The sequence below is a fragment of the Rhododendron vialii genome, chromosome 13a (genome assembly GCF_030253575.1).
Source record: "Rhododendron vialii isolate Sample 1 chromosome 13a, ASM3025357v1".
NCBI classification, from domain to species: Eukaryota; Viridiplantae; Streptophyta; class Magnoliopsida; order Ericales; family Ericaceae; genus Rhododendron; species Rhododendron vialii.
The window spans coordinates 26,084,968-26,105,001 of NC_080569.1; the positions used below are offsets into that span (position 1 = coordinate 26,084,968).

Sequence of the window (20,034 nt, forward strand, 5' to 3'; positions counted from 1 at the left end):
CAGCACAGTTCTGAAATTGCGTGCAACAAGGTTATGAATTTCTACAGAGCTCAATACTTTGAATTTCGTTCTGAAATTTTTACCACACGCAAAAGACTCATAAAGAAACTTTCAATAAAAATCACATAAATTTTGGAGCTTTATAACTACCTCAACAAAAATCTCCAAAATCAGGTCAAATATAAGGTTTTCAATTCTGCAGATTTCAAGACTACGTAATTCATGTTCTAAACGACCTAAACTACACAAATTCAACTTGTAATCAACATCTACTACTAAAACAAACATGAAATCCAACATAAAGAATATGAATTCAAGTAGAAGAGACATGAATTACCAAGTTAGGGCTTCGTCTAACTAGATCAAACCCTAGGTTTTCCCTACTCCCCCCCCCCCCCCCCCCCCCCCTCCCTTCTTCTTCTCTCCTCTTCACCGCCTCTCTCTCTCTCTACGTCGAAGATATGCACGGGAAAGAATAACGTAGAAGTTTTCTGTTTTGTTTTACTAGGCTTAAGAAAAATTATTGAGTGTGTGTGTCATATGCCAACTTATGTTCCAAACATATTTAACTAGCAAATTAAGCCCAAAGCACAACACATAATTAGACTTTAAACATGGGCTATTCTGAAAAGGTTTAAATGGTATATAAGTGATTCCGATCAGCTACTGTATAACTTGAGTTTAACCTTTTGAGCTGTGTGGTTAGGCGAATGGTTAGCAGGTCAGCTGGGGCGGGTCGTTACAGTTGGTATCAAAGCACAATCCTGATCTATATGGTGGAGGCCACCTCTAGAATCCCAATCCCACATTGGAGAAATTAAGAAAAGTCAAGTGGTTTATAAGTAAAGTCCCACCAGCTACTGTATAATTTGAGATTAACCTATTGAGCCACATGGTTAGGCAAATGATTCGCAAGTTAGTTAGGGCGGGTCGTTACAATTAGAGTGTCATCTAAAGTACACAATGAAACCCTAAACAGGCAAGTCCTTGAAACTTTCTTCACTTTCTTCTATTGAGTACTTAAAAAAAAAAAAAAAAAAGCGCATTGGCGCGATCAACTTGAGGCTCAGCTCCATAAGCTTAAGCATTAAGTGCCATCCGGAAAGGGCTGAAAACGATCCAAGCTCTTCGCGATCAACTTGAGGCCTTCAGTCATACATCAAAAACTCAAGACAATGAACTCAAAGAATGCTAGTACATAAGTAGATGGCCCAGTCCCAAACTCACTCCTGCGTCAAAGTCCACTTGTAACCGAGCTATTTCGAGCTGAGCTCGAGCCCAGGTTGACATCTCCAAGCTTGAGCCCAGTATTTCCAGCTTGTCATAAGCTAAAGCTGGCCCAATTTTTACCGAGAGCCCAGGTTGACATCTCCAAGCTTGACCCCAGTATTTCCAGCTCGTCATAAGCAAAAGCTGGCCCAATTTTTACTGAGAGCTTGCGCAATGCGAAACTCAACTTGCGGACTCAGCTCGTTTGCAGTTTTACATCCAGCCAACTTCTGACCAGTCTGCACTAAGGTGGTTTTTTGTTTTTCAGTTAGTTGGCTTTAAAAGGGAAAACTGGCACAAAACCTTTTACCTGACAATCAGATCCCTCTTGAAGAGGTCACTTTCGTCTGGAAATTGCACTTCAAGACTATATTTGTATATGTACTCGTATATTTGGTAGACATGGAAAACTTGCTCTACTCAAACGCATCGCAAAACGCCACCAATGTCGATCATACATTTAACCAAGTTTCAGATCACTCCAGTACATGGCAAAACTGAAACAAATTCTGGAAATGCCACATGAAAAGGGCAAGAATCCAAGGAAATCAAGTCTCAACCAATACATTCCCCATAGCATACATTGAACTCAACATACAGCCAGGTTGAGATCAAAAAAACATTCAACCAGGTTTCACAAATACAAAATTTGAAAACCAGCACAAATAAACAAGAAAAAGAATACTATGAGAACACGGCAATTTCGATATATTACAGTTTGCCATTCTACAAACCGAATTTGGAATATCTAAACATACAAAGAATTAATCGAAACATCAGGGTTAGCACACACATTACAAGCAACCAACAAGTTCCGAAGAGGCCCTCAGAATCACCATACTTTGATTTAACATCCGGAGTTCACCTCTCATAGTTGACTTCGATTCCATTGCAGTCTTTGGCAAGTGATTTTGCTAGACCATGTTTAGAAGGTTCTGGACAATTTCGGAAATAGGTGGCCTAAACTCTGGTTCAGGCTGCAGAAGAAGATAGGATATTAGGAGAGATGGCTCCCTTAAAGATTATAAGCGAAGCGCAACAAGATTAAATCAAATTAATGAAACACCATGCACCACCATGTAGAATCTTTTTGTTTCCCAAAGTCATAATCATCATCTGTGTTACATGACTCCTCGAAAAGTCTTCATTTTGAAGAATCAAAATGAGATTGTTTTGCTCAAAATACTATTCATGCACACTCTAACCAAAATTCTTCATTTTCATAGCTACCCTTCTCAAAATTCCATTCCTTTCTCGTCAAAATTGAACTTTTCCTCCAAAACTTAAGTTTTTACCTTTTTAAATACTATCTACATACACTCAATATTAATATCATTTTGCAAATATTGTTCATACATTTACAAAGGTACTAATTTTATTAAAAAATATTACAAAATAACAAACTATGTCTACCTTAAAGTACAAATTGGATTTGAAGAATATTCTTCATTTGAGAGATGGTTCTCCATCTGTGAAGAATAATCGAGGTAACGCTCCAAACAGACTACTGGCCGAGTACCTTGATTATAGTTTCACAAGTCACACCACATGGCCCAAAATGCTTAAGCCCAAGGTACTAGTAGTAGCGCACATGGTTTGTTATATATCCAACATCATCCATGTAAACTTCCAATGCAGGACGGGGTGTTATCAAAGTTGATTCTTCATTTTGAATGGAAATGAAGTAAGGTTGGAGAGCACAAAATCTTCATTTTCAAGAGTTGAAGAATGGTTTTGGCAAAATGAAGGGTTGGTCGGAGATGCTCTGAAGTACACTAGGACTCTCATTTTTAGTTGGATATTCACCCAGGAAACATATTTACAACTCGATGAATCAGACAGATATCTGGCCCGGTATATAAATTAGATTAGCAGTATACACAAAACATATTTGTATAATAAGTTTGAGTACATCTCCCTATCCTTGACGACAAAATGAGATGAATTTGATCCTTCTAAACACACCCTTATGTGACACTCATGCCCGAGTCCATAGAACATAGATCTAGATTCTAGAGAGAGAATAACCAGTTACTACATATAGTTTGTGTGTAACATTATACTTCCTCTCATACGTTTATTTATCTGAACCTGTTCCCCTAAGTCCATATAAATCATCATTTTCTGTGTTAAGCAACAAATACTATTTTAAGAAAGAGGGTATAAATACTCAATTTCGAGGGACCGCAACCCCATGAATGTCTGCCTCTGTGCTTTGGTGCCTTATCTAGAGACTAGAGTCATGCAACTTCTTTTTCCTTTATATTGCAAACGCCATGCACGTACTGAAAATGATTTAAATTTTCTGCATAACATTATTTCAGAAATCTTTAAAAATCTAACGTTCCCAGCTGATTGTCATTTTTATCCCTTATATTTGGGGAAGAAAGCTTCAAGGGTAGGATATTGTCTTAAGATTATGGTACACCAACTCAGTGCAGAACAAATTTTGTTCTCATGGTAGAAACAAAATTCATCCCTTGAATAACGATCCAAGGCATATGCCTCTTCCAAGAACAGCACTTTCTAAAAACTTGAAGTTGAAGAACAGAAGATTAAAGATGTAAATTGGGGGTGGGAGAGAGGAGAAGAAATATTTACCTGAAGACATAGGGAAATTATATCAGCGAAGCGTGATAAAGACTTTGAAGGATATGCTCCATTTAAAGAAGGATCAACCATCCTTGATAGTGCATCTATATCATGAAGTTGAGGAATTGCCCATCTAACTAGATGTTGCTCCCCGTGAGGCCGCGACCTAATCAAAAAGTTTTTCAAAAGGAACAACACTTTTAGCTAAATGCAGTTTAAAAACGGTTCAACTATCTGTTACTCAACTTTAGCAGAGTTAACGGAACATATAAATTAACAAGATCATACTAACAACCAAAGGAGTATTATGACAAATTAAAGGGATCACAGACCTGTCATAAGATTTTCGCCCTGTCAAGATCTCCAACATAACCACTCCAAAGCTGTAGACATCACTCATGCTAGTATAACTTCCCAACTCAACCTCTGGGGCACCATAACCATAACCTGACATCTGATAAATGTACTATGTCAGCACTAGTGGTTTTCTTCTTCTTTTTTCTTTTCCTTTTTTTCGGGGGGCGGGGAAGAAAACTAGATTCAATCTTCCAGCTCAATTGTTTTTAATCCAACATAGCTCTTTCTAATGGAACTTGTTTCCGTTTGCTTTTAATCCAACACTTTCCTAGCTTAGTAAAACTGGACTATCTAATAACATTGGAAACAACTCACTGAGATTACTGAGAATCAAACCGAAGAGTAAGTAACTATATAAAAATCTCTCCAATAAGTTTCTATACTAGTTCACAAATGGTACATCAGTTTGTGTTAGCAAACAGAGATCCCTTAAATGGGAACATACCACCTAAATAAGACATCAGAGAAGACGCAGCCTGAATGGTGGAAGCGACCCAAAAGAAGGTACACAACCACTTGATAGCTATGGCATAAAAAAACAAAGTTCTAGTACACAAAGATCACTGCCCCAAAGAAGAAACAATCAGAACACAATCTCCCAAAACTGAAACCTTGGATAAATTAGGACTGTCAGAACAAACACTAGAATACAGAGTTTTTCTGGCCCTCAACATGTAAGCCCAAGAACACGGCTATATCAACAACCAAATAATAGTAAAAAAATTCAATGCAAATATTAAATTCTAAAACAAATCACCACCCCTTTAATTAGATCTAATGACATCAAATTACCTGACTTATGTGGACAGATGATATTAAAGGAGCCAAACCACAATCTGAGATGTGTACTACAAGCTTATCATCAAGGAGGATATTGGCAGACTTGAAATTTTTATGCACAATGGCGGGTTGACAAACTTCATGAAGATACCTTCACCAAGAAACCAAAAGAAACCTATTCAGAAACAATACCCAACTGAAACTGTAATGGTTTTTAAGTTTGAGCAAAAAGGCTTATTTTTACCTTTTATGCACTTTTCAGTTTATAATTTTCTAAATTGTCTCGATGAGAGGAATCCAAAATGCAAAAGAAGATATTGACTAAAAACAAGTTCACTAAAGAAAAAATAGACAATTACAAAAAAGAGAAGCTAAAATAGTTGGCACCGATATTTTGTGAAATGAATGATAATCCCTCTACTTACTCCAGGGCTGTTGCAGCTCCAAGAGCCAAGCGGATGCGAGTGTTCCATGATAGCTTCTTATGGATTTCGTCATCCAAATGCAAAGCTTCATGAAGCGTTCCATTTTCACAATACTCAAACACAAGTAACTGTTGACCATGTTCAGCACAATAACCCACAAGCTCAACTACATTAGGGTGTTGAAGCTTGGAGACAGCAGACACCAGCTCAAGAAAATCTTCATTGCTCTGCTTCCTGCAAACTGCAGCATCGAGTTTCTTGACCGCTAGTAGCTAAAGAATCACAGGAAGACAAAAAAACAGCATGGTCAAGATACTCTCTGCATAGAAATTCAATCGTATTTGTGTTGATGGGTTATTATTAAGATTCTCATCAAAAGAATCTTTCAACTTTTTCTCATGTTTCGCTACATTAGTGACCTATTTTGCCCAAAGATACACAAGCTTGAGTAACTAAAACCAACTTAACTTGTGAGGTAACATAAGTAACGGTTAGGCTCACGGCCACCCAACGAGAGTGGTTAAGGTGCAAATAATGGCCGTAAGATTTAAAACTTCAACACACGTATTATAAATCCCACACTTCAACATATTCTATACTTTTACACCGTTTTCACATAAGAAGGGGATGATACTATTGACACTACGTGTATTAAGCACGACAGTATCCCATTGACATCAAAACAGTCGAAATTCAAGTCAGAAGAATGTTACCTTTCCAATAGGAAGTTCAGCTCTGTATACGGTCCCAAGCATGCCGCCTCCAATAAGATTTGCTTGAGAAAAGCTATTGGTAAATTGTTGAAGAGATGCTATGGTGAAGGACCGTACAGAGTTTGGAGTCCTGTTAGAGTGCCCTGTCATGGTTACAGGGGCAAAAATTGGGTTTACAGTAACCTTGTCAACCGAAAGAAATGGGGGAGGAGGTGGGGGTGGCGGCAGGGCAAGAATATCTACATCCAACAGTGTCATATCTATCTCATGATCTTCCTTGTGCTTTGAAATTGAAGTCATTGTCTTTATATTCTTCTTTTCAGCCTCCGGTTTTATCCGCAAATCTTTTCCATGTCCAATGGGTGGCCTCAAACCTGCATCACTATGACCTGCTCACAAACCTCCAAGGATCAATTGCCAAGAAAAAAGAAAAACATTGAACAAGAAAACCAATAACAAGGAAAAGATGTCCCTCTGTTCCACAATGTCCATCCTATTTGTCAAGTCTGGAAAATTTACCAACTTTTTCTTCAATTTGCCAGGATGACTTACATTTTGGGACATCCCAAAATGGAAAGGGCTAACAATGAGGGACTGAGGGTGTACATACCAAAACCAACTAAGGACAATACGTGAACAAGATGAAAAAGGTTTGAAAATGAAGATACCTTTCTCCATAGGGCTATATAACTTTGAGAATGATTCGTCAATCTTAGGTTGTGCTTTGGTGTAATTATATGCATCCATTTCACGACTCTTGGCAATTTCACTGGCTGGTTGACTTCTTTTGCAGCATTTAGGCACACAAAAGCAGAGTGTTAAGCCAAGCACTGCACAAATTATAAGGCCTGCAATAGCAATCCAAGTGACCCTATTAGTTGTCAAAGACTTCAATCCCGTTGAAGAGTTTGGTGTTCCGGGTGCTGACGGTCCAAGAGCTTGTATTCCTGGAGTCAATTGAGATGTAGCACCAGTTGGAGATGGAGCACCCGAAGGAGATGAAGCACCGGATGCACCAGATGGAGATGGAGGACTGGATGGTGGTGGCAAAGGAGGCAAGGCAGGGGGTGATGGGATAACAGAAGTGTTGAAGGGGTTTCCAGTTCTCCTGCAAGGTATATTTAATGCTTACTAAAAGGACAAAGAAACTTTAAAATAATTACCTTGAAATCTAAATGCATGACGAAAATTCCAGGTCATTCAAAAGAAACAAGAAATCTGAAAATAACACCATGTAATCCAAATGCATAACGAAAATAACAAGTAATCAAAATGCATGACGAAAATAATACTGCATAATCTAAATACATGAAGATAATAAAACGAACAGTAAAGTTAAAAATAATAACGCATAATCGAAAAGGAACAAGAAAGTTAAAAATAATGCCGCATAATCCAAATACATGAAGAAAAGAACCACTTTGAGTGGTCATTTTAATTGTGGTAGGAATATGGAACCAAAAATGAAGATATGAATGCTTGATAGTGCAACTCAGGCAAGGTCAGAACATACCCTGATGAGATTAATTTATTGAGCTCTATGTTACACATACTTGGGTATGGTGTCAAATGCCAATACTGGGTACGCATCTAAGCATCAGATTCTTCCAACTCTAATGCCCAAGTACATCAGGGAAGATCAGATACCGTACTTGTATCATTCTTTATTCATTAATTCTTAGAAGATAAAATTTTCTTTCTGAATTTTACGATAATATGCGGAACTCTAACTTGTTCAGAGTAATCTTAACTAGTATTCATCCTTACTGGAAACACAACAGACCAGACACATTCCACACCCTTACCAAAGTATTCCTACTTGGCCCGAATGCTTCAGACATTCAGGCTGTATAAGGACTCCAGGGAAGTATTAGCATAGCAAATTTATTGTGTAAGAGAACACTAAATAAAACTTACATGCTAATTGACTTGTTATAGCACATAAAACGAAAATCTACTCAGTATATGAAACATAGTAAGGGATACTAAGTCCTCACCTGAAATTTGGAATGTTAAGCAACTTATCCGGTATTGGGCCCCAGAACTGGTTGTTTTCAATGTCCCTAGTTAAGAACAAAAAACAGTTTATGGGCAGCTGAAGGAAAATCATAGACCTATCAAACTTTGGATTCAAATTATAAGTATGAAGTCACAACGTAAGGAAGAAAAGTACAGATCTGTTAGGGGAAGATCTTGTAACACATTAAGTCTCCCAATGAGTTGATTGTTTTGCAAGTGCCTGCATCCAAACATGTCTATGTAATTGATAAAGACAAATTCAACATTAACAAACTTTATGTAAATAAAATTACTGACAGTGTAGTGAGAGACGACAAGCTGCCCATAGAAGGCGGTAGTTGGCTACTCAAGTTGTTACTGGACAGATCCCTGCAGAGCAATAAATGATCAGAACCAAAACCGAACCAGGTAACAGTAAGTGATACTTAGAAATGAAAGGGATACCCTACAAATTTATCAAACCCGTAAGCGTCTGAAAGGCATCTGGGATTCCCCCGGTAAGATGATTATCATTAAATGACCTGAGGCAAAGACAAAAACCATCAAAATTAAGAAATGGATTTGTAGTGTTGAAGTGATATGATTGAGAATTACTGATTCTCTGGTTTCTTATTGAAGGTAATGAGCACATAAATATAATCGAGTCTCCAAGCCTGCCCTCTGATGCCTTCCGGCTTTGATTTGGGGACTGGTTCTATAGCATAACACCCCTTAAGTTTCCCATTCTTTAGAGGTATAGTGTGACGCCCGTCATTCAGTCCGTCACATATAGCAGGCCCACTATCGCAATGGTAAAATTTTCTGTCTGTCTCCAATCCTCCCCTACCATACCCCCAGCAATGGATTACATGGGTATTGTTATTGCTGCTGTTGTTGAATATGAAGGGATATGAATTTCTAGACATATTGGAATCGAATGTACACAAAGTGCCTAAAACTTACAAGTCCGTCAATTGACCTAATGTCGACAAAGTGGCTGGGATGCTTCCGGTGAATTGGTTACCTGAAAGAAAACTAATCGCCAAAGGAACAAAAGCAAACCAAGACAATGTGAAAAATTAGATTATCAGAATAGAGATGAAAGGACCATAAAGATGGAAACGTACAAGCTTCTGATGGTAATGGGCAAGCTGGATGGAATACTACCGCCAATACGATTGTTGCCCAGATCTCTGCCTCATTAAGCAGCATACAACTAAATTAGATATTGATTGAACCATTACATCCACACTAACCAGTTTCAAAAACTACGAGAAACTCATTACATATGGTACATGAATTACTGCTTCTACCTCTACACAAGGGTCAATCTTACAAGAAGTAAACTAACTCTTGAGGAAGCTATGCTCTAAAACAACAGAATGCTTGACACACACATTACACATTTGAAATAGATTTTGTACTAACAGCAATTGCTACCAAAACCAGATACCCATGAATGCTTGACTATGAACCTCATCTCATAGCCCACATCCATGATCACAAAGTTAAATGCAAATACAATGATATGTTGATTAGATAGTACTTACATTTGTATGATAGCAGAAAAATCTCCCAAGTCATTGCTCAGTGCACCGCCCAAATTCGCGCCATTGAGAACTCTGTCAATCAAAATAGCTTAGGTGTCTCGCTATAATAGGCAACAATGGATATAAGATACGGAAATAGGTACTGTACATTCCGGTTATGTTGGCATTGACACATTGTACACCTTGCCAACCATCTCCACATGGGTCTCCTCCCAACGAACTCCACCCAGGAAGAAGTGGGAAGTCAAGAGCAGAATATAAACTATTTATTGCGTTAACTGAAAAAACAAAATACGAAACTGATTAAGTAGATGACAGGAAACTTCACATATATCCCATTGAGTCCATAATTGGAACTAAAAGAAAAGTAAGCAGGAAAAGAAAATGCCAAGTTAACTACGATATCAGACTAATCAGTATATTTTTCATACACTTGCAGATCAGAATAGAGTGGAAGGAAACACTAATTTCAGAGAATTAAGATGTCATAATATATATTCTCTGCTGTCCCATCCTTGGTATTGGACCACCCAATTGGCAGCTGCAGGCACACCCCGGTCCGACGTGTGCGATCGCAGCAGTTCGCATCAGTCATTGCGGAGAAAAAGACGTAAAAAGCATGCGCCTCTGACGGATGGTTGAAGGTCTGTGGCTCTGCACTAAAAAATCAATGCCGAGGAGCATTTTTGTTGCACCTTGCCTCAAGACGAGCCCCATAATCGCTTTTGAAAGCATTGCCAACATCCAATCAAAATCTAATTTATTGCATGGATTTTTTTCGACGAATCGGTGGGTCCTACAAACTACAAGATCAATACTTTGGACTGCCTAGGTAAACCCGAATGGGCCAGCAACAGGCCAGATAGTTACACACAAACATAAACCGGAATAAAAGCAAAAGAAGATAATGGGAGTGCTTTTGGTTTACATAAAGTCTGCACACAACTCCGGACACAACTGTTTCCGGACCCATGTGCATCAAACCTCCCGGAGCGGACACAGTTGTGTCCGGAGTTTGTGTTCTGTAGTTGTGTGGGCATTGCTCTTTGATTTACCATCGCTAGGGTTTGTCGTCCCACGGCACATAGGCACTGAGAAAACTGTCATCAGCCCAAACAAAATCCAGACAAGTCTCTCCCGATCTGTACGGCCCATTTTGAACGGCGGCCACCTCATAACCAAACTCTCTTTTCTTTGCCTTTTTTTCTTTCTTTAAATTTCTTTTGTAGATTTGTTTCTCACAAGACCTGGAAAAACACCCCACATGATCAAAATCTAGAAGCAAATGCAGGAAAATAATTGAAACAGAACAAACCCACATCTTCAACGCCACAAACAAGTCAAATGAATCCAGAACAAGTTTACCTCTTTCTTCCGTTTGTAGTATTTTTACTCAGAAAAACAAAGTTCCTCAGGAGAATGGGAGAAAATAATTACAAGAAAACAAGACCCACTTGCCAGATTTGGAGAGAGTAAAGTTTCTAGACAGAAAGAGACCTCTCAAGAGTTCAAAGCAAATTCAAAACAGAGAGTGAAAGGGAAGTAGGATTTGAAAGGAAGCACACCCCAAAAAAAAAAAAAACACCAAGAAAAAAAAATCACTACCATGATAAACCCAGATGAGATATAAAACAGAGCCAATTATCAGCAACAGATTCAGGAATTCAGAACCAAAGTAAACCCACATGCGAAAAAAACGAAACGGAGTTACGAATTCATCAAAAGATGAGAACCCAAACCTTTCCAATGGACTTCACTGAGTGTTGCCCGGAGTACAATGCGGAGAGGCAGAAAGTATGAGAGAGAGAGAGTGAGAGAGAGAGAGAGAGAACTCAAAAGTGGGGACTTTGGGAAAGAAGCCAACTGTATGTTACGTTGTGCATTACTCATACAACTCATATCTTTACTTAGGATGGAGGGTTATTGAATTAAATAGGATTTTCTGTAATTAGGAAAGAAATTAAAATACTTTGAATTCGAATCTTAATTTTGAAGGAATACTAGAAATACTCATTATATTACCGTTGAGTGGATGTAGAGGCCGGGTGTTCGTTTTGGGCTTTTTTCGCTTTTGGATAATACGAGGCCCAAAACTTTGCACTAGGAAATCCTAGATTGAAACAAAATAGGAGAAAGCTATCAGCTATGGTACACCTAGATATTGTACCATAGAAATCCTATTCATTTTTGTAATGTATGGCTGCGTTTGTTTCGATGTAAAATATATATTTTTTAAATAAATTTTAAAATTTTATTTTCAGGTGTTTTGTTAACATTTGAAAAATATTTTCAGAAATTAACAAAATAGTATAGAGAAAGGGGGTTAAACGATAGAGAGATCTAAGAATATTGTAATTGAACGTGGATTAAGACTGACAATCGAGAAAATTGAGTAGTGAGAATTGCAATAGAAGATAGCTGGTTCATTTCAGAAAATAACTTACGGAAGATTTAAGGGTAAGTCATTTTTATCCAATTAATTTCTCATTTTTTACACAATTAAATACCAGAAAAATAAGTAAAACATTTTACCGAAAAATATTTTACGCCCAAACAAACGGAGCCATATGTTATACATGTTTTTGGTATATGTTACGTCTTTTTTTGCTAGTTAGCCATATAGTATATGGGTGTACTTTGGAAGTGTATTGTCTCCTAGTTTTAAAAGTATGATCGATGGTACACATAATTTTTGTTTACGGTCCACATAACTCCTTTTTTTTAATCCGCGATCCACATAACTTGGAAGTGTATTGTCTCGTAGCTTTATTAGCTGCGCAAATTTTTTTTTATTTTTGAAGTAACAAATATGAACATATGGATTACGCATTAAAAAAATAAACTTAGATACACCATGTTCCGCGAAGAAAATATATATAAAAAAAAAGTCAGCAGTCCTTGTCTTTTTTTTTTATCTTTTTTTTTTCCCCACTTCACTCTCGGCTCGGGTATTTACTTCGAAGCTTCGAAGTTACTTAAAACAGCTCCTACTGGGAAATTTGTCTCCGTTTTCCAAAGGTGTGAAAGTTACGCGTACTGTGACCGGCAAACAAATGCTCTACCAAACTATACTATAAATCAATGAATATATATAGGTAGAAGGAGAGATACTTATTTGTGCTTCTTTTCTGAATAAGTTGTTCACAAAGGCGGCAAATCTCACCCGTCCATTTCGGCAATAAATAGTTTGGATTTTAAAAAAAAATATCAGTCTTTTCCGGAAAAGTTTTTTAAAAATTTGGACCATTCAAAATACTTTTGGATGCGCACGACCTCCGAAAAGCTTTTCTCTATAGGTAGTGTGTATGTAGGAGTAATTCCCAAAAGTCCACTCTACTCTCACCTCTTGTATGTAGGGGTATTGTGCTCTTCTATCTTGTTTTAGCTCGCCGAGTATGTTGTCTACATTAAGAAAGATGTGTTCTGTTTATGCGGGTGTTTGATACTCGATCGATCGGTCTCATTTTTAGCATAGACGACGAATTCGACAAGGCAAACAGAATTCGTTCTGAGTCTAAAATTTTGATCCAAACAGTTTATGTTGTAGTGCTTGACGAGTATGTACAATATCCTTGCAAAAAACAAGTTGATAATATATCAGCAACTCAATGACCGAAGTACATTTTTTTCAGAAAGTAAACGGAATATACGATTTTGGCATTGCAAATCAATGTCTTTCGATAATATATTTATCGGTATCAAGTTGGCTTCATTTTATAGAAGAATATTTTCCTCGCCGAGCTCTCCACAATATGAACGTTTTAGATTAAAAAAAAATTAGGCTCGAAATAAACTCCATTTGGAAGGCACAACAAGGCTTGTTGTGCTTAGAAAAAACACAATATATTGTTGTGTCTTCATATATAGGAGTGGCAATGCCTTCCTCCGCCTCTGACTACCCTACTTCGATCTGAGTGGGTATTCTCAATCTGTAAAGAAAATGGGAGTAGGTGTCGTATTTGCTTCTCGCGCCCCAATTTAACCAAATCTAACCCTGATTATTTATAGTAATTAATGTTTTTGTATTTATAAATCTACTTGGATTCCATCTATTTCAACATGCATACTCTTAAGAATAAAATACCAAACAATGAATTATTATTTATTTTTTTGCTTTCATTGTTTTAATATTTTTAACTCTCCTTGCTCATTAATGTTTTATTTTTCCTATGAAAACCCTCACAAGAATAAAAAGTTAGTGAAAATTACAACAGTTAATGGGGATCCGACTATTCCCCGAACTTGACATCTCCCGAACTTTCTCCACACCGACTCCATCTCAATATAGAACGGAACGGGGATGGTGAACTATAAATCCGATTCCAATTAGTCCATTGCCATCCCTATCCCTAGTGTTCAGAGCTCACCGCAGTGCCTCAGTTGTTGTCATGTTCCCACTTTATATCATCAACCGAAACATTTCCCAAAGCAATTAAAACAACTTAATTAATTAATATGGATTCGGGTCAATCTCTGCCTCCACTGCCACTTAAGCACCATGATTAACTATTAAAGTCTATTATACAAGACAGCATATCGTCAACCCACGAGATTTACGGTGTTAGGAATAGTTTCATGTGCAAAGCTCTTACACTGTTGAATTAACGGTTGCCTGCTAACAAATTGCTAGGAGTATATATATTTTTATCTCAGTGCACAACGCGATAATTCAAAAAAAAAAAAAGAAGCTTAGGAGGGACACATTAAATACAAGTGTAGATGACTAAGCATAAACTTTCATAATGCATATTTTTAGAAAGACGACTTGAAAGAGCATAAAAATCGGGAAGTTTTACACGCAAAAAAGGCACCTTCTTACGTTATATCGTATGAGGAGATTTGTTGGCAATTTCCGATATTGAGCCATCTTGGCGAATTTAGGATGGATATATACTGGTGTATTTATTTAGAGAAAACAGGAATTAAAGGTAATCCCAAAAAGTTCAGCCAAGTAGAAAAGAGAAAACTATAAATGATTGTCCTTTATGAGATTGAATGTTCGAATCTTGTGGAGGCCAAACATTGAGTCCATTGGAGGGTTTGCTCAGTCGTTAACTTCAGTATCTCGAAATTAATCATTGTACGCGCAAGCTGACCAAAACATCCGGTTATTAGAAAATAGAAATAATTAAAAGGAACTACGTCGATGGGGTCTAAATGTAATTATAAAAAAATTTGGAGGCACGTGAGCCTCTGTTTGCGTATGTGTGTACACATTTATGAGACGTACATTATGCAATTATACAAACAGTGGGTGAGGTGTCATGGGGCCCCAACTTTGTTTTTACAGTATAAAAAAAAAAAAAAAGTTTTACTTGATAAACTCAAAGCCTCCCTCACTAGAACCATGTGTAATGTTTACTATTCTAGATTCATAGTACGTGGAGAAATTTTTGGGTGTTGGGTACCACGTGGTGCCTGCTTGACGCATGCGGACTGTCCATTTCGATTTTGGACAGCTCGGATTTGGACAGAAAGAGGAGAGATAATAGTGGGTTGAGAGAAGAGAGAAAGAGTTTCAATTTGGGCCGTTCAACACACTTTTGGATGGCTCGGAGGGGTTGCTCTACCCAAAAAGTTTTTCGCGTACGGGACTTCAATTTTTTCCTCTGATAAAAAAGTCTACTTTTTTTTTTATCCGCTCTCTCTCAAAAGGTCATTTCTCGCATTTTTAGCTGCAAAAGTAGTAACTAATTAAACTCTCGTACTGATTTTATGTATATAAACATAACATACGGGTACAAAAAATTTGAAGCCTCGAAATGAGATAAAATTGGGAGGTCGATGCAGTCGCATCCTCAATATATGCCAAAAGCTAGCCCTGCCTGTTGACTAGCACTAGCGAGTTCTAACATTATGCCAATAATGTCAATAGAGTAAGTGCACCTACTAGTTGGTGGCTGCTTAATTAGAGTTGTAAAGCGGATAACAAAAAGCATCTCTTTCATTTGCCTTTAGGTTATAATCATGAGTTTTTATTTCAATATCTTGGAGCTAGTTTACGACCTAAGTTAAAATCAGAAGTCATTGATTGCCACCAATCAATGACTGGTTTGGGTGGGCCCGCCAGGCTTGGCAGAGTTTGGGTGTGCGAGTTTTTCATTGTTCATTTTGGGTATGGGTCGAGTTTTATTGTTCTTATCATTGTGGACCCTGTAAACCCTTGGGCGTTTCGGGTTTTTGCTCTTGTGGTGTTCCAACTTTTTGTTGGATTCCCTTCCCTTTTTCCCCATTTTTAATAAAATTTCATCTTTTGCCGATCAAAAAAATTGATTATCACCCATCATTTTCCCAATTTCCCAATTTCCATGCACAACTAGGACTGCAAATGAACCGAACTCGAGCCCGAGCTTGAGTTTTCGACTTGTTAGGAAAAAATTCGGCTCGTTAAGAGAGGCTCGGCTCATTTAGGAAATGATTACTAAGCTTAGCTCGTTAAGTGCTCGGCTTATTAAGACTTAAGCAGAGCTCAAGCTCAAGTTTTCTTGCAGCTCGTTTAATAAATGACAAAAGTTCAGCTCATTTGTAGCCCTAAGCAACACAAGCTATATACAAGATTGAGCAAATGATCAAAAAGGTGGTCAAAAGAGGAGTAAATGAAGTTTTAATTCGTTGGAATTATGTGGTTTAATTAGGTAAATTTTGGAACAAGGAAATTATTTTCTGAAGGACTGCTGCTGGAATATTTAGCTAGGGAGGAGAATGGAGGACTAGTACTGCGGGATGGACCCAAGGCCAGAATGGCTCTATTTCTGCTGTGTTTGGTTTTTAATTTTGGATGTCAAGACTTGTGATCTCGTTTGGTAGCTTGTAGTTTAATTCTGTGATAGATTAGTGCTACTTGGTTGGTTTCTTGTCAACCCTTTAGGGTGTAGGCAAGCATTTGATTAGTTAAGATGGCATGCATACGCAAAAGGATCGGTCCTTCACTTGCTGATCGTTCGCGAGTCGAACTCGCTCTCTAGCCACGCCTTTCACTCACTCACTTGAGTCAGTCTCAATCACTCTTTTTGTTTGAAGGATCATTCGTTCTTCACTCTCTTGCTATTATATCCGCAGGGAGCGCAACAACCAAGGTGCATATTATCATATAGAAAGAAGCAAAGCGTAGCGATTCATACTACCGGAAAAGAGAAATCGATAACCGGCAAGCAAGCGTAGCGAATCACATAAGGTTGCCCCTACCTGTCAGTGCGCATATAGATACGGCGGACGAAGCGCGGAAGTTGCCAACTAGTATTTTTTTTTTTGTTTTTGGGTTTTTTGGATTGTGCCAACTAGTTGGGGATATGCATTTTTCAACAATGATTCTAGTAGCCTATGTCCATATTAATCATGAGTGCCATGTTTGGCACTATGCTCTGGTCTTAACTACTAGTGAAAAGAGAAGTTAGCTAGAAAAGAAAGATCTTGATGAAGTTCTGGTTTAATGTGTCATTGCCAAGCTGGTGACTCTCTCTCTCTCTCTCTCTCTCTCTCTCTCTCTTGTTGGTGGCTGTATTTTAGCTGCTGGAACAAGAATGTCTATCCAGCTTAAGGACCACACTAATGACATGATGGAACAAGTTTAATAATTTCTTGTAGGTACAATATTACTAGAATTTTTAATCATGTCATGCACACTAGCCAGCTAATCATATAGTGAATGCTTTATTGTAACTGAGAAGCACAATCCTTACCTTGACTAATTGACATGTATAGATTACTGCTCCAAAGGAGAAAAGAAAATAATAAGATTGATATTTTAGGTCTAAACGCAAAAATTAATGTGTGTGGCAAGTTAATGAAACATTAAGAAATTATTAATTAGTACTAGTTGTTTAGCGAAGAAATTTAAGGGTATTTGAACTTGGTAAGAACATTTCTGGCCCAACCTTCTTATGTCCAATTTGAAGAAATGCTTTGTTTGGTTCGTGTTTTGAAAAGTGTTTTGAAAAATAGTAGGGGTAATAAGTGGAGAGAGATAGAGAGAGAAATGTTGAAAGTAGGGGGAATCTAATGATTTTGAATGGTATGAAGAGAACTTTCAATAGAAAAAGCACCCATTTTTTAGACCGAAAGTGTATCTAATATTACTATTTTTTTTTGAGCGGCAAAAAAATTATTAATTTTTGAAATTGTTACAAAACCAAAATGAATAAGGATTTGACGGCATCATGTCTCTAAAACAAAGACAATCTTGTGCCCAAGAATTAGAGACCCAAATCTGAAATTGACAAGATGTCAACCAAAGAAATACCCATTGGGACAAGCCCACATCTTTTAAAGGGACAAGCCCAAAACTTAAAAGAAAAAGCCGTAACCCTACCGACAGCAACCAAACCGCCGTCCCCCTTCAAGCCAGTGCTGAAACAGTTGATTTATGCCCCATGAACTTCAAATTCAGTCATTTCTCTCCTCCTTTATTTTTCACCTTGAAAACTAGAGTACTTCTACTTGGATGACTCACATTTCATCCACAATAGATAAGTTGGTCAATCTTATTTTCGACTTTTATGAAATGAATGTTAAATGAATTCATTTCTTTAAATAAGACACATCAGGTCTCGTTCTATAACTTGATATAAATACTTATTTTTTAAAAAGCTAATTTCAAACTAAAAAATAATGGGTTTATTGAAATCCAAAAATATGCAATATGGATCTTATTTGAAAAAATTTCATTGAGATCTTTTAAACGATGAAAAAAAATTGAAAAATTAACAAATGTTAAGTCTAACACCTCGTCACTAACCCGCGTTGATGTATACAATGTTAAAAAAGAAGAAGCCAAAATGACTGTTCAGGAAGTGTTTTGATAATTAATACCCGCCAAGAACATTTTTCAGCATTAACAAATATTCTCAGTATGTCATTGGCGGCTATTAATTATCAAAACACGTCCTGAGCCATCATTTTCCCAAAAAAAAAAAAAACCAATGATTTTGGGTGAATCTATAATTATGGGCTAGACTGGATTGAATGAATCCTAAATAATTGGACCCAAAAAGAGCTTTCACCTTCCACAATTCTGAAGCCCAGCGTTTCCAAAACTATGATCTACATATTGGGCCTTTATATAGAAGGGGGGGAAAACTGCAGAAAGAAATAGATGACGCTAATGGGATAAACATTGACATTGTTTAATCTTTGACTGGATTAGTAAACGAGAAGAAATATTTGGCATCTACGAACAAAAAAAAAAAAACAAATTGTGTTTGTTTAGTTGCATATACACCTGTTTCCGCAGGGATTAAGATTTTGATATTAGATATTCATGGTAATAATTCAAGTGAGAGAACGAGACCTTGGGATTTGGTCCAATGATTGTATATAAAACGCTCATTTTATTTTGAGTGTGAGATCTATAAATGATTGAGTGATGGTTCGACTGTTATGGATTGCCATCCTATCGTCTGGCTAACAAACAAAAAATTTAAGTGAAAGAACACAACTACCATGGCCAAATAAATTGTATGACGAGAACTTTCAATAGAAAAAGCACCCATTTTTTAGACCTAAAGTGTATCTAATATTACTTCTTCTTTTTTGAACGGCAAAAAAATTATTAATTTTTGAAATTGTTGCAAAACCAAAATGAACAAGGATTTGATGGCATCATGTCTCTAAAACAAGGACAATCTTGTGCTCAAGAATCCGAGACCCAAATCTGAGATTGACAAGATGTCAACCAAAGAAACACCCATCGGGACAAGTCCACACTTTATAAAGGGACAAGCCCATAACTTAAACCACCGTCCCCCTCCAAGTAGGGCTGCAAACGAGCCGAGTTTTGCCTTGCTCGAGCTTCGCTAGCCTTAGTTTTCCTCAGCTCGAGCTGAAATATGTGGGCTCGAACTCGGCTCGAACATATATTCAAAAGCTCGAGCTCGGCTCGAATGGCTCGTTCGGTACATGTATGGGTATTGGTATATGTATGTATGCGTATATATATGGATATGTAAACTCGAGCTCGGCTCGAATGGCTCGTTTGGTATATGTATGTACTGTATATGGCAGCTCGCGAGCTCAACGAGCCGAGCATCAAGTGGCTCGAGCTCGGCTCGGTTATGAAACGAACTGAAAATGTTGGCTCAAGCTCATTCATTTGCTTGATGAACTGAGCTCGAACGAGCCGTTAGCGAGCCGAGTCATGAGCCGCTCGGTTCGTTTGCAACCCTACCTCCAAGCCAGTGCTGATCAGTTGATTTATGCCCCATGAACTTCAAATTCAGTCATTTCTCTCCCCCTTTATTTTTCACCTTGAAAACTAGAGTACTTCTACTTGGATGACTCACATTTCATCCACAATAGATAAGTTGGTCAATCTTATTTTCCACTTTTATGAAATGAACGTTAAATAAAATTCAT

The 20,034-nt window shown here is 37.6% G+C and overlaps 1 protein-coding gene across 5 annotated transcripts; it reads right to left on the reverse strand.

Moving 5' to 3' along the window:
- Nucleotides 1-1,813: 1,813 nt before the first annotated feature.
- On the reverse strand, nt 1,814-11,587 carry LOC131312773 (protein STRUBBELIG-RECEPTOR FAMILY 3-like). 5 transcript variants are annotated; one of them, XM_058340749.1, is made up of 17 exons: nt 11,424-11,587; nt 10,740-10,931; nt 9,833-9,962; nt 9,685-9,756; nt 9,262-9,327; nt 9,098-9,169; nt 8,605-8,676; nt 8,453-8,524; nt 8,310-8,375; nt 8,134-8,199; nt 6,805-7,244; nt 6,137-6,525; nt 5,424-5,695; nt 5,011-5,149; nt 4,194-4,315; nt 3,871-4,027; nt 1,814-2,246 (listed from the first exon to the last, which is right to left on the reverse strand). In XM_058340749.1, the coding sequence occupies exons 2-17, from the start codon at nt 10,858-10,860 to the stop codon at nt 2,184-2,186; spliced, it is 2,319 nt and encodes a 772-aa protein (XP_058196732.1). In that variant the 5' UTR covers nt 10,861-10,931; nt 11,424-11,587; the 3' UTR covers nt 1,814-2,183. The 5 variants fall into 5 exon arrangements, with proteins under 5 accessions (XP_058196732.1, XP_058196730.1, XP_058196729.1 ...); XM_058340747.1 differs by having other exon boundaries at nt 11,290-11,429; XM_058340746.1 differs by lacking the exon at nt 11,424-11,587 and adding an exon at nt 11,050-11,280.
- Between the last annotated feature and the right edge of the window lie 8,447 nt (nt 11,588-20,034).